Source organism: Oreochromis niloticus, linkage group LG22, assembly GCF_001858045.2.
Source record: "Oreochromis niloticus isolate F11D_XX linkage group LG22, O_niloticus_UMD_NMBU, whole genome shotgun sequence".
NCBI lineage: Eukaryota > Metazoa > Chordata > Actinopteri > Cichliformes > Cichlidae > Oreochromis > Oreochromis niloticus.
Genome location: NC_031985.2, coordinates 38,730,546 through 38,743,872, shown reverse-complemented (window position 1 = coordinate 38,743,872; position 13,327 = coordinate 38,730,546). Strand labels below are relative to the sequence as shown.

Below are 13,327 nucleotides of genomic sequence, written 5' to 3'. Positions count from 1 at the left end.
ACAAGACCCCCAACAGACACAGAGCAAGGCTCAAAATGACAAGGACAGTGCTGAAAGGAAGGGGCAAAGACAGTCTGATATTTGGGCTTTTTAAAGCAGAGTGGCACACACTGCTGACTGTGTCTATGGCACGTTTCCACTGTGATTAAGTGCTATACTCCACACTTTACAGTCCCAGACACTTTGAATCGCCTTATAACAGCTAAAATAAAGAGCCTACTTTATTGTGAGGCATGATAATAGAAAGCACGGGGGGGAAATAACAGATTTAAGCGGCTGACTGAAGTAACCGACCCCTGCTATGAACTATAAACATTTCTCTCAGATGGCTCTTTCCCAGCTCCACACACAGTGTCCACACAGTGTCCACACAGAGTCCACACAGAGTCCACGCACAGTGTCCACACAGAGTGTCCACACAGAGTCCACACAGAGTCCACGCACAGTGTCCACACAGAGTGTCCACACAGAGTCCACACAGAGTGTCCACACAGTGTCCACACACAGTGTCCACACAGAGTCCACACAGTGTCCACACACAGTGTCCACACACAGAGTGTCCACACACAGAGTCCACACAGAGTGTCCACACAGAGTCCACACACAGAGTCCACACAGAGTCCACACACAGAGTCCACACAGAGTGTCCACACACAGAGTCCACACAGAGTGTCCACACAGAGTCCACACAGTGTCCACACAGAGTGTCCACACACAGAGTCCACACAGAGTGTCCACACAGAGTCCACACACAGAGTCCACACAGAGTGCCCACACAGAGTCCACACGGAGTCCACACAGTGTCCACACACAGTGTCCACACAGAGTCCACACACAGAGTGTCCACACACAGTGTCCACACAGAGTGTCCACACAGAGTCCACACAGAGTGTCCACACAGAGTCCACACACAGAGTCCACACAGAGTGTCCACACAGTGTCCACACACAGAGTCCACACAGAGTGTCCACACAGAGTCCACACACAGAGTCCACACAGAGTGTCCACACAGAGTCCACACACAGAGTCCACACAGAGTGTCCACACAGTGTCCACACACAGTGTCCACACAGAGTCCACACAGTGTCCACACACAGTGTCCACACAGATTCCACACAGAGTGTCCACACACAGAGTCCACACAGAGTGTCCACACAGAGTCCACACAGAGTCCACACACAGAGTCCACACAGAGTCCACACAGAGTGTCCACACACAGAGTCCACACAGAGTGTCCACACAGAGTCCACACAGAGTGTCCACACACAGAGTCCACACACAGAGTCCACACAGAGTCCACACACAGAGTCCACACAGAGTCCACACAGTGTCCACACACAGTGTCCACACAGAGTCCACACAGAGTGTCCACACACAGAGTCCACACAGAGTGTCCACACAGAGTCCACACACAGAGTCCACACAGAGTCCACACACAGAGTCCACACAGTGTCCACACAGAGTCCACACAGAGTGTCCACACAGAGTCCACACACAGAATCCACACAGAGTGTCCACACAGAGTCCACACGGAATCCACACAGAGTGTCCACACAGAGTCCACACAGAGTGTCCACACAGAATCCACACAGAGTGTCCACACAGTGTCCACACAGAGTCCACACAGAGTCCACACACAGTGTCCACACACAGTGTCCACACAGAGTCCACACACAGAGTCCACACAGAGTGTCCACACAGAGTCCACACGGAATCCACACAGAGTGTCCACACAGAGTCCACACAGAGTGTCCACACAGAATCCACACAGAGTGTCCACACAGTGTCCACACAGAGTCCACACAGAGTGTCCACACAGTGTCCACACAGAGTCCACACAGAGTCCACACACAGTGTCCACACACAGTGTCCACACACAGAGTCCACACAGAGTGTCCACACAGAATCCACACAGAGTGTCCACACAGAGTGTCCACACAGAATCCACACAGAGTGTCCACACAGAGTCCACACAGAGTGTCCACACACAGTGTCCACACAGAGTCCACACAGAGTGTCCACACAGTGTCCACACAGAGTCCACACACAGTGTCCACACACAGTCCACACACAGTGTCCACACACAGTGTCCACACAGTGTCCACACAGAGTCCACACAGAGTGTCCACACACAGAGTCCACACAGAGTGTCCACACAGAGTCCAGACAGTGTCCACACAGAGTCCAGACAGAGTCCACACAGAGTGTCTACACAGAGTCCACACAGAGTCTACACAGAGTGTCCACACAGAGTCTACACAGAGTGTCCACACAGAGTCCAGACAGAGTCTACACAGAGTGTCCACACAGAGTCCAGACAGAGTCCACACAGAGTCCACACAGAGTGTCCACATAGAGTCCACACAGAGTCTACACAGAGTGTCCACATAGAGTCCACACAGAGTCCACACAGAGTGTCCACACAGAGTCCACACATAGTCCACACAGAGTGTCCACACAGAGTGTCCACACAGAGTCCATACAGAGTGTCCACACAGAGTCCACACAGAGTGTCCACACAGAGTCCACACAGAGTGTCCACACACACATCAAACCAAATCTGTGCTCAAAGAAAGTATGAGCCTCAGCCTACTTCACTGACACAGCACTGCACTCCTTGTGCTTTTATTAAAAGATACTTCAGCCTATAACAAAACACATGAAGCAGTGCGAGACACACGCAGTAAAACAGCTGTAACTCTGCTATGCAGCATGTTTTTGGCATCATGTCAAAGTTAATGCTGTCATTTTGAGACTTATTTCACAAACAGTGCAGAACTCATTTATCAGATTATATTAGAATATTTTAGGGAAAAAAACATGTTAATAACTAAAAATGATTTTATTATTTATTAGGCAAGTAAGAAACACATTTTGTTCCCAAATGTAAGATTTGGATGTTCTTCTCTGAGAAAATATTCAACATTTTCTTCTATAAAATAGATACATTTGTATATCAATAACTGTAGTTTTACATCTTAATACAAAATAATAATCTGTTCTTGTATTTTTCTGTTTGTTTTATTAAATCCAACTGTAAATTCTATTTTAAATGTATTCATTAAATAACAATTTATATTAAAATAAATTAAAACTATCACCTGGATTAAAGAGCTACAGCATAACATTACAGGAACATCCAAATTGATTTCTGTTAATTAGCAGTGCTGCTAATTTAGTTCAGCTGTGACCTCAACCTCACACTGGCTGGTAGCTACATGACATAGTGTACATGCAGCACTGCAACGCTGCAATAAATGAGTGTCATTTGCTAGATAAAGTTGCCTGTACATGCCAATGTGCAGTATGTACAAATGTTCCTGAACTACCGTGTGTGTGTGTGTGTGTGTGTGTGTGTGTGTGTGTGTGTGTGTGTGTGTATGTACTCTAAACTGCTGCAGTTTTGAGAAAAAATAAAGACATAAAAAGTGATTACATCTGACTTCCATAAAATATTTGTACAGTATTTGTACTAACAGGGAAAATCACAACCAGCCAATAAACTTCAAAGTGGTCCATCTCTGCTCTCCACCTGACTCTCACCTGATTACAGGTGTGAGTCTTTTCAGCCCACCTGTGTCTACCCATCTGGAACAGGAACACTTGATGATGATTGTTTGTTTGGAGCTGCTGCAAACTGGATCTGACACTCATTAGGCGGCTCCCAGATAATATAATTAAGAGTAGTAGAATAACGCCTTTACTTTGGTAAAGCTGTTCTTGCACTTCCTGCACGTCGTTCATCAACAGCACAGCTGCCAATAAGTGACGGTGTGGAGAACAACAAGCACTTTCTCAGCAGCTGTGGTATCAACATCAACATAGGAGCAGCTCTCTGCTGCTGGACAGATAACCAGTGTCAGCAAACCAGTGTACCCAGTTTCAACCTGCCATGAACTGGTGAGAAACAGAGCAACATGTGACATAATGACGACTTTTTCAAGTTTATTGATTTATTTTTTGCTTGTTCCTCGTTCGCCTCTAAACAGCCTGCTGCTGTTAAACATTTCTCTCAGATGGCTCTTTCCCAGCTCCACACACAGAGTCCACACACAGAGTCCACACAGAGTCCACACACAGAGTCCACACAGAGTGCCCACACAGAGTCCACACGGAGTCCACACAGTGTCCACACACAGTGTCCACACAGAGTCCACACACAGAGTGTCCACACACAGTGTCCACACAGTGTCCACACAGAGTCCACACAGAGTCCACACGGAGTCCACACAGTGTCCACACAGTGTCCACACAGAGTCCACACAGAGTCCACACGGAGTCCACACAGAGTCCACACGGAGTCCACACAGTGTCCACACAGTGTCCACACACAGTGTCCACACAGAGTCCACACACAGAGTCCACACAGAGTGTCCACACAGAGTCCACACACAGAGTCCACACACAGTGTCCACACACAGAGTCCACACAGAGTCCACACACAGAGTCCACACACAGTGTCCACACAGAATCCACACACAGAGTCCACACACAGTGTCCACACACAGAGTCCACACAGAGTGTCCACACAGAGTGTCCACACAGAGTCCACGCACAGTGTCCACACAGAGTCCACACACAGTGTCCACACAGAGTCCACACAGAGTGTCCACACACAGTGTCCACACAGTGTCCACACACAGTGTCCACACACAGAGTCCACACACAGAGTCCACACAGAGTCCACACAGAGTGTCCACACAGAGTCCACGCACAGTGTCCACACAGAGTGTCCACACAGAGTCCACGCACAGTGTCCACACAGAGTCCACACACAGAGTCCACACAGAGTCCACACACGAGTCCACACATGAGTCCACACAGAGTGTCCACACACAGAGTCCACACAGAGTGTCCACAGAGTCCACACACAGCGTCCACACAGAGTGTCCACACAGAGTCCACACACAGTGTCCACACAGAGTCCACACACAGAGTCCACACACAGTGTCCACACAGAGTGTCCACAGAGTCCACACACAGTGTCCACACAGAGTGTCCACACAGAGTCCACACACAGAGTCCACACAGAGTGTCCACACAGAGTGTCCACACAGTGTCCACACACAGAGTGTGGACACTGTTTATTGATTTATTTTTTGCTTGTTCCTCGTTCGCCTCTAAACAGCCTGCTGCTGTTAAACAATTAAGATAAGATAAGAATTTTATTAATGCCGAGGAAAATTCTCGTTCCCTTCAAGAGACCAGTGGAATAAAAAGACAAACAGACACACAACCGGAGCTCAGCTACTACAAACAAGGCACAGACACGACATTTATATCAGTATCAGTATGTACAATAGTGCTAATATTAACTATGTTAATGACACTAGTGCTAAGTGATAATACATTACAAGTAATACTGTATTCAGCATTAATAACCAATCATCAATTAGGGCTGTGCGATATGACCAAAATCTCATATCCCGATATTAAGACATCTATCGTCCGATAACGATATAAATCACAAAAATGTAACATTTTCTGTAAATTCTGTGAATCTCGGGCAGCTCGACTTGCGTGAAGTGTTTCCAGCTGGGCGTCGCGTACCTGGAGTCGAGTGTTTTAACTGATGCATGAAACGATACATTTTTAGACAGAGGTTGTAACGGCCGCCATTTTCTTTGTGAGTATTTATTACACAGCGTGCTGCGGGGAAAAGCCTGTTCTAACGTTTGAGTCTAAGGTTTATTTTTTAGCACCTGACGGCTCTTTTTTGCTTCTCATCCGTAAATACTCTCAATCTTTCACGTGATTCAGTTTACTCAACAGGATCTTGAGCTTTATTGTGAAAGGTTTAAGTGGAAAATAAACAAGCGGACACGAGGTGGTTTTACCGTCGTTGTTGCTAACGACAACACATAAAAACAAGCGCTTGTCCGTCTGTAGTGTGGTTATATTAAATATAAGAGAAAGAGAGAACTTTAGGAAATTAATATAGCCGCTACAGTGACCATCAAAATAATGAAAAAATATTGCCGTAAACAGCTTATTTTGCGACACCATGAAACAAACGATAGCATAAAATGAAACAATAGACGTTTTTATATCGTCATCCGATATATATCGTTATATCGAACAGCCCTATCATCAATGATCAATTAGTTAACCAAGGAGGCGATGACGTGCTGTGGTGTATTAATCAGCTGACATTAACGACCAAAACGAGCACCCCTGACTAACAATGAGCTGTGAGGTCAGTTTCATGATCATTAATATGCAACACAATGTACCAATGACCATCAATGGCCTAAGCTCACAGCATTGTAAATGTACCCTTAGTTGCATCCTTGGCCCATCCTTACTCAGAGATGATCTTTCCCTTTTCACATTAATGGGTTGCTTGACTCAAGCCAGCTCAAGCCCACTGGTAGGCAGCTCTGACACCACATCCAGAACACCTTGGATTTTGTAGAGAAGGTGAGGCAGATGAAACCATGGTCTCATACAATGTTACATCTCTCTCACTTGTGTTCCAGTCACTGAAGCGTTGGAGGTAGTTTGTAAGATCTTACAGCATGACCCCAACCTCAGCAACAGGACCACTCTCAGCACCAAACAACTGGGTTTACTTTTGGAACTGTGTCTTAATACTTTGAAGAAGTGGAAAAGAGAGCTCTGTTATCCTACCCTGGAACACCACCTCGTATGTGAAAAGGGAAAGACCATCTCTGAATGGAGGAGGGGGCCTAAGGGTACATCTGTCACCATCTTACAATGCTGTGATTGCAGCCATTCCCCAACTCTCTGTGAATGGGACTCATGGCCACTGATCAGTAGTCATGACAATTTGCATATTAAAGATCATGAAACTGATCCCACAGCTCACAGTTAGTCAGTGCTGCTAGATTCAGTCATGATGCAAATGTACTGTTTATAAGTTTGGGGAAAGCTGCAAGCTCTCACTAATGAAAATCCTTTGTTTGGTTCAGAAAGACATGGCTGCCTGGCAGCAGGACAGTCAGCAGCACCATGGGTGCAAACGGACACTGCACCAACTTTGTACTCGGATCCTGGAGGCTTAAAGACAGCTCCATATCCAAACACACTGTAGAACATTTGTATTGTCACATACACACCAGTTCAGTCATGCTTAGAGAAGCTCAGCACAACTGCTTTAGAGGTGCCAAACACCACCATTATTAGTATTAGAACACCAGTATTAGTTTTTTCCTGTTACTACTCAATTTAACAAAAAAGATGTATTAAACACAACCAGGCAGTACTTTCATCATTTCACAACTCGCCTACTTTTTATTTAACCAGTTATCTAATGAGTTTCCTAATGTTGCATCTCTTGTTTAGTCTCTTGTTTAGTATGTACTTCCTCTATGGTCCACCACTATTTATACCAATTCCATGTGCAATAACTCAACTGTACATACATAACACTATTTATTACATATTACTTACAGCTTGTAAATTGTACATTTTATATATATATACACATCTTCTTCTATATGTTAATACTGTCCATATGTATATAGCGCTGCAGAACTGTACCCCCCCCCCCAGCATGTTTACACTGAGTAGGAGATGCTCTGTATCTCATTGTACAACTGTATAGTGACAATAAAGGCATTCTATTCTATTCTATTCTATGTATTTCACAGTGGCTGTTATAACCTCATTAACAGAAAGTTACAGTGTAGCGTTGATGCTGGCTTTTCACTGCAAAACCAAAGCAGCAATTTAAATAGCAGTACCACAGAGAACCCCACAGAACAAGTGAGTGACAGATGACAACTTGAGAAGCTAAAGAGAGCCACCCGGGCAACACGGGCGCACACCCAGCAGAGTACACAACATAAAACAGAGTGAGCGCACTGAGCTTTACCTCTTGGCACTGGTGGAGAGCTTGGCAGCGGTCTTACTGGAGATTTTGGCCTCCTTCTTTTTGGGCTGGGCCTGGTCCCGTTGCTCGGGGCCCGGCTGCTCCAGAGGAGCCGCCTCTCTCTGCTCGGCGTCCGAACTCCCCCCACTGGTGTTGGGGCTGTCGTCCGGCCTCGGCTGCACCTCACTGGACATGCTGACTCTGTGGGATGGTTGCACATGCACACACAGGCTTTAACAGCACATAATGAGCACACCTGAAGAGGTTTACTCAACCTTCCCTGCAGGTCTGTAACCTGAGAAACACCGTTTTAAATACAGCTTGGTCACACACTGTTGTGGGATCCCACAACAGTGTGTGACCAAGCTGGTGACCAGCATGAGGAGGCGCCAGGCTGTGGGGAGTGTTCCACATGTTGCTGAGGCCCCGTCTGATTTCTTCAGACGTCAATTATCCAACCCAATAAACAAGAGTGAACTCGAGTCAATAGCACAATAAGCTGTTTGGCACCGACAGAGAAGATTTGGCAGGATTTTCATGGCCTTTACTCACATCCTCACCTCTGCTGCTCAACCCACAGATGCATTTTCCTTACAAATGTGGTTCCATTTAAACAGCAATATAAGATTTATTTCCAAGAAGCTTTGTTGTAACCAAAAAATAATCGACCAAAAACAAATTTACAGTTTCATTGACCTATTATTTATGACAACACAAGCTGTGTCACCCGTTGCTATTAATTATGTTTGGTTTTGTCTTGCGTGGGAGTGAAAAAGATGAGTAAAACAAGCTACACAGGAAACGAGGACGTCTGCAACCACACAGAGGTGCAGGGGGACGAGTGTGGAGACAAGGATGAAAATGGAGGCATGGCAGGTATGCGAGTGAAGGAAGGGTGAGATGTGAGAGAGGAGGAGGAGGACGGAAACAAGAAAGGAGAAGACGCAGCAAAAGATAAAGTGGCACATGACCCCGCAGTGAAGACACAAAGAGAGCTTAGGTCCGAAATGAACAAGAGACAGATGGATGAAAACTTTCTGCTGGGTGACACAGACAAAGACACCGACGCCAGAGAAGCTGTCACCCTTTCAGAGGGTTTTTCACTCTCATACGTCTGAGGCTTGATCAGCCAGTCTAACGCCTCTTTAATGTGTCATGTAAAACTCTTTCAGCTGCCTTTCCTGACACCGTTTTATGTGCACACATCTTTTTAGTCCTTTTTGGAAAAGTAAGCACTTGTTGTTGATTCATGTGCTGAAGGCACTATCCCAACAGTCAAGCTTCATTTGACTGGTTTTTTACAGAGTCAGTGAAAAGTACACATTTTAAAATGGTAAACAGTAAACTTGCAAATACTAAATCGAACGAAATCTGTCCTGGACTTTAAAGGACACCTGATTTCTATGGATGCTTTCACACAGCAGTCACACGTTCTAAGTTCATCAGGAGATACAGGATTCCCAGAAACTGGAGTATGAATCACAAAACCACACTGTTCAGCCTGAGATCTGCTTTGAATGTAGGCTTCTCCAGCTTCCATCTCATGCTCAACACCCTGTTTGGAGGGTGTGTTAGAAAATCTGTGCTGTGGGTTACACACCTGTTTCACAACAGTCAGGCTGGCCTTTCAAAACTTGTGGCATGTATAAAGCTGTAATTATTCCTGACGAACTCTCAGTAGCATCAGTCACACATACAGCATCTGTGCATTTCTCACAGTCCTGCTGAAGAAGTTTCAGGTGATCTGAGTCTTGTCGATTTATCGTACAACGATGTCACGCTTGAATTCCTGAGAAACCAACAGCTTTGCGGCGCTGCAACAACGTTCCAAGAAGTGGCTGCAAGTCCTCGAGTTTTGCTCGTGGGCCTTTCCGTTTCTGGGACTAGTCCTCATGGCGGGCATGGGGGAGCCTTCACTTGTGCTGTGGTCAAACATCTTCCTCTGTGCAGCTGAAGTGGTTAGCTCTGTGTCCCAGTTCAGCGTTGATCTTTCGCATATTGCTGAGCAAAACCCAGTAAGCTGGACATCTGTGGCTGTCCTTGTCCCCCGTATCCTGACTGTTGCCTCCACTACTGTCCACGACTCTGCCGTACAAGTGCAGTGTAAAATTTTATGAAACAGCACACATCTCGTAAGCTATATCTTTGTTCACACAGCAATGTTTTCACAGTTTGGAGGTTTCAAAATGTCCAGGTCATGCTCCCAGCCACTGGTCACAAAATCACAAAATCATGTTACCATGTAGTCACTGCCATCACACACAAGTATGCAGAAACATTGGGAAATGTGAGGGGAGGCCTCACGGTCTGATATCCAGTCATTTTTCTGAAGCTCATAAGGACCCAATGATGATCCAATTAAGCTGATTTTTTTCAATCTGAGGTGTCTTAATCCAGCATTAGTCCATCTGTACAGTCTGTTTTCATTCAGACTTGAGAAGTATCAAAGAATTAACTGGTAGTTTAGGTTTGTGGCTTCAGCCACCCTATAAGGCACTGTGCAGTGAATCCATCAATGGAATGAAGGGAGATACTTAATAGATACTGTAAGGAAAAGTTAAACTGTGGACAATAGAAATTCATCAGATTGCTGAGCCGCTAAGCACAACTACAAAAACTCAAAGCCTCAAAGATTTTCCACCTCGCAATCATCAACAAGGAGCTGAGGTCACCGAGCCAACGACGTATTTTCTGGGTAGCAGATCGAAAAAGGAAAAACATCACCTTAAACAACATTACGGAAAATATGTTTGTGTGATCGTGACATTGTCAAACTGGTAACTTATTGCTCACTGAACTGTATACATGTCATAGGGCTGTTGTTACACACTTCAATATAATTTAGGGACCTGTAAATGTGCCCGTCTGCCCACACGTTTTCATTTGGATAGCAGGCGGAACGGGGTTTTCACCCACTGCAAACACGCTCCTGTGTAGCCCTCCAAAATCCAAACGAGGATGATATATGCTTTGGTCAAATGCCTACTGGTTCACAAGTGGGCCAGAATAAGGAAGGAAGACAATGGAGTTCACCAAGAACAGGAGTGTGAAGAAATAGTCAAAGGTTTGTTTAAAAAAAAACCCAAAACAAACCTCTGTGCAGGAAGACTGCCTTACATTCCCCCTACTGAAGTTCATCCAACTTTATTTACCTTGTCTGTGCACTGAACTCACATCAGTCCTGCTGGAACAGAAAAAGGTCCTTTCGCAGAACTCTAAAAACAGCCGTGATACGCTTCTTTCTATGTCCAATAAAGGAGAAGACAGCCTACTGACAACACAACCCTGCTGCCCGTTGGACTGCTGAATGATAATAAAAACAAGCAGGGTTGTCCTATGTCCTCATCCAAAGATACACCTGCAGATGTCATTAGTTACATACCGAGCTCTGGTGTGGTTCCCTCTCATTCTGCGAATCAGCCAGACTTAACGTTTGTCAGTCACAACCTACGAGTCTCAGAAAAAGACACCTACAAGGTCAGCCTTGCTAAATCAATTGTCCCCGTTATTGTGTATGTGAGAGAGGAGCTCAAGGTGAATGCCTCTATTTACATTCCCTGGTGTGCAATGAAAAATGCATGACGCAGACGAATGGCTGTGAGGGCATTTTTGCTGCTCACATGAATATAGAATCACAGTCAGTAAGGACAGATTGTTGGGTGTACATGACAGTGGCTTTGGTGAGCTTACTCCACGTTTGACATCTGACAAACAGCTGCAGCATGAAGACTGTGCTGTTAACTGTGAATGAGAGCTGATACCACATTTTAGTTTTTGGTGGGGTTGGTTAGAGTGATACAGAAGGACATCATTTCAGATCTCAGGGTAAGCTGCTAACATCTCTGTAGACATCTGCGTGTTTCCAGTTGTCAGGTGAAGACAAACATACTGAAACCAAAAGTTGGAAACATACCAGTGGTTCGTCTTGGGCTTTTGCCAAAACACATTCGGAAGATGTTTTCTTTCACCGTCGGGTGCCAAACTGTCACAACAGCTCAACCGGTCACCGATTACTGAGCGAGTCTACACATAGATCCCACCCAGCAGGGCACTCACAGTCCCGTGGATTCAATCTGTTCTTTTGTCTGAGGCTAAAGGCTCAATAAAACAGTTCAGAGTTTGGGTTTTCTGTCCGGCTAACACCCCTGAACCTTTTCTGTACCCGGCTCTGTAGAGAGGGAATTCCCACTTTTGGCTCGGATTTCTAGCAAGGCTATTTCGGTGTTAATGGTTGAGTGACGACTGGCCCAATGATTATTATAGTTTTCATTTTATTAAGTTCAGTTAGGTGCATGGGTATATGCCGAATTGATGTGCATCTGCCTATGACTCTAAAGGTCTCGTATGGTAAACATACACTTGTTTAATGAGAAACGGGTTTAAATCTGCTCAGATGTTAGACCAAGTTCGGGGGAACCCTCTTTAGTCAACATCAAACAGCTAATAAAGCTGTATATGAGGGGCCAGCGAGCTCCCGCGGCCCGGATCGCCTGTTTTGTTGGCTATGTGTGAAGAGTTAACAGCAAGACAGCCTCGCAATCTTTATACCCGCCGAAGAAGATAAAGCTGAAGGACACACTTGTTCGACATCTCTCCTCTCCAGCAGCGGACCTCAGTGACCGCTGCCAAATCTGCTCCAGCACAAAAGACAGAATGGATGCCCCCGCCACCACCACGACCACCCCGCCCCCTTCCCCACAAAATAACCCAATAAATCTTCGTTGTCTTCATAGAGTTGACTCCATTAGCGAAGAATATGAGCAGCTCACCTTTATAAGCTGGCTGGACGTATGTGTTATAAGCTCCACTGTTTATTCTGTAAATCCGCAACGCTGCTCGTCCGCTTCTTTTTACTGTCCGCTGCTTTGACTGACTGCTTGAGAATGTGGTGAAACCGCGACTGTCACGGTAGCGACCGTTACGAGCACAGTTTCCGGTTTAATCTGTCAAAATAAAAGCCTGTGGCTTATTTTCCCCGAAGACTGCCTATAAAAAATAAGATTCATATGCTGCAATACACTTTAACTCAAATGAGGTTAAAAAATTACACTGGCGATCTGTTAAATCTCAGAAGTAATTTTTCACTTGTGCACGAGTAGACCTGAGGCTTGTAATGTCCATTCACCCAATGTCAATACTCATAGAATAGTTTTGCACTCGTTAGCCTATTTGCTTTATCTTCCCTGATCCTACTGTGTAACATGTTATTTCTAACCATTAATTTTTAATTTGGATTTTATTTTGATACCAGTGAAAATTGCCGAAAAAAATAACAAGGAATAAACAAAAATGTCAGTCTATAATGCAAACTAGTTCAGATTTTTTTAACTGAATCAAGCAACTGATTTAAAAAAAAAAAAGCCCTCCGAAGAAGATGAGAAGAAGAGGATGAATGGACGCATTTTATGTTAAGACACAGAGTTCACACTTCCGGTCTATTTCTCTTTTACCAATCCGACGCTTGACGGCTCCAGACTGCCTTCGTGCGCGCGC

At 45.2% G+C, this 13,327-nt stretch overlaps 1 protein-coding gene across 1 annotated transcript in view; it reads right to left on the bottom strand.

The window, feature by feature from the left end:
• The window catches only part of LOC100697459 (ubiquitin-conjugating enzyme E2 E2), a 72,806-nt gene extending 60,052 nt beyond the window's left edge, over positions 1-12,754 (bottom strand). Inside the window, exons 1-2 of the mRNA XM_019350764.2 lie at positions 12,604-12,754; positions 7,838-8,035 (exon numbers count right to left, since the gene is read on the bottom strand). Of these exons, the coding sequence (XP_019206309.1) occupies positions 7,838-8,028 (191 nt within the window). The 5' untranslated portion in view covers positions 8,029-8,035; positions 12,604-12,754. The remainder of the gene's footprint in view (positions 1-7,837; positions 8,036-12,603) is intronic.
• Between the last annotated feature and the right edge of the window lie 573 nt (positions 12,755-13,327).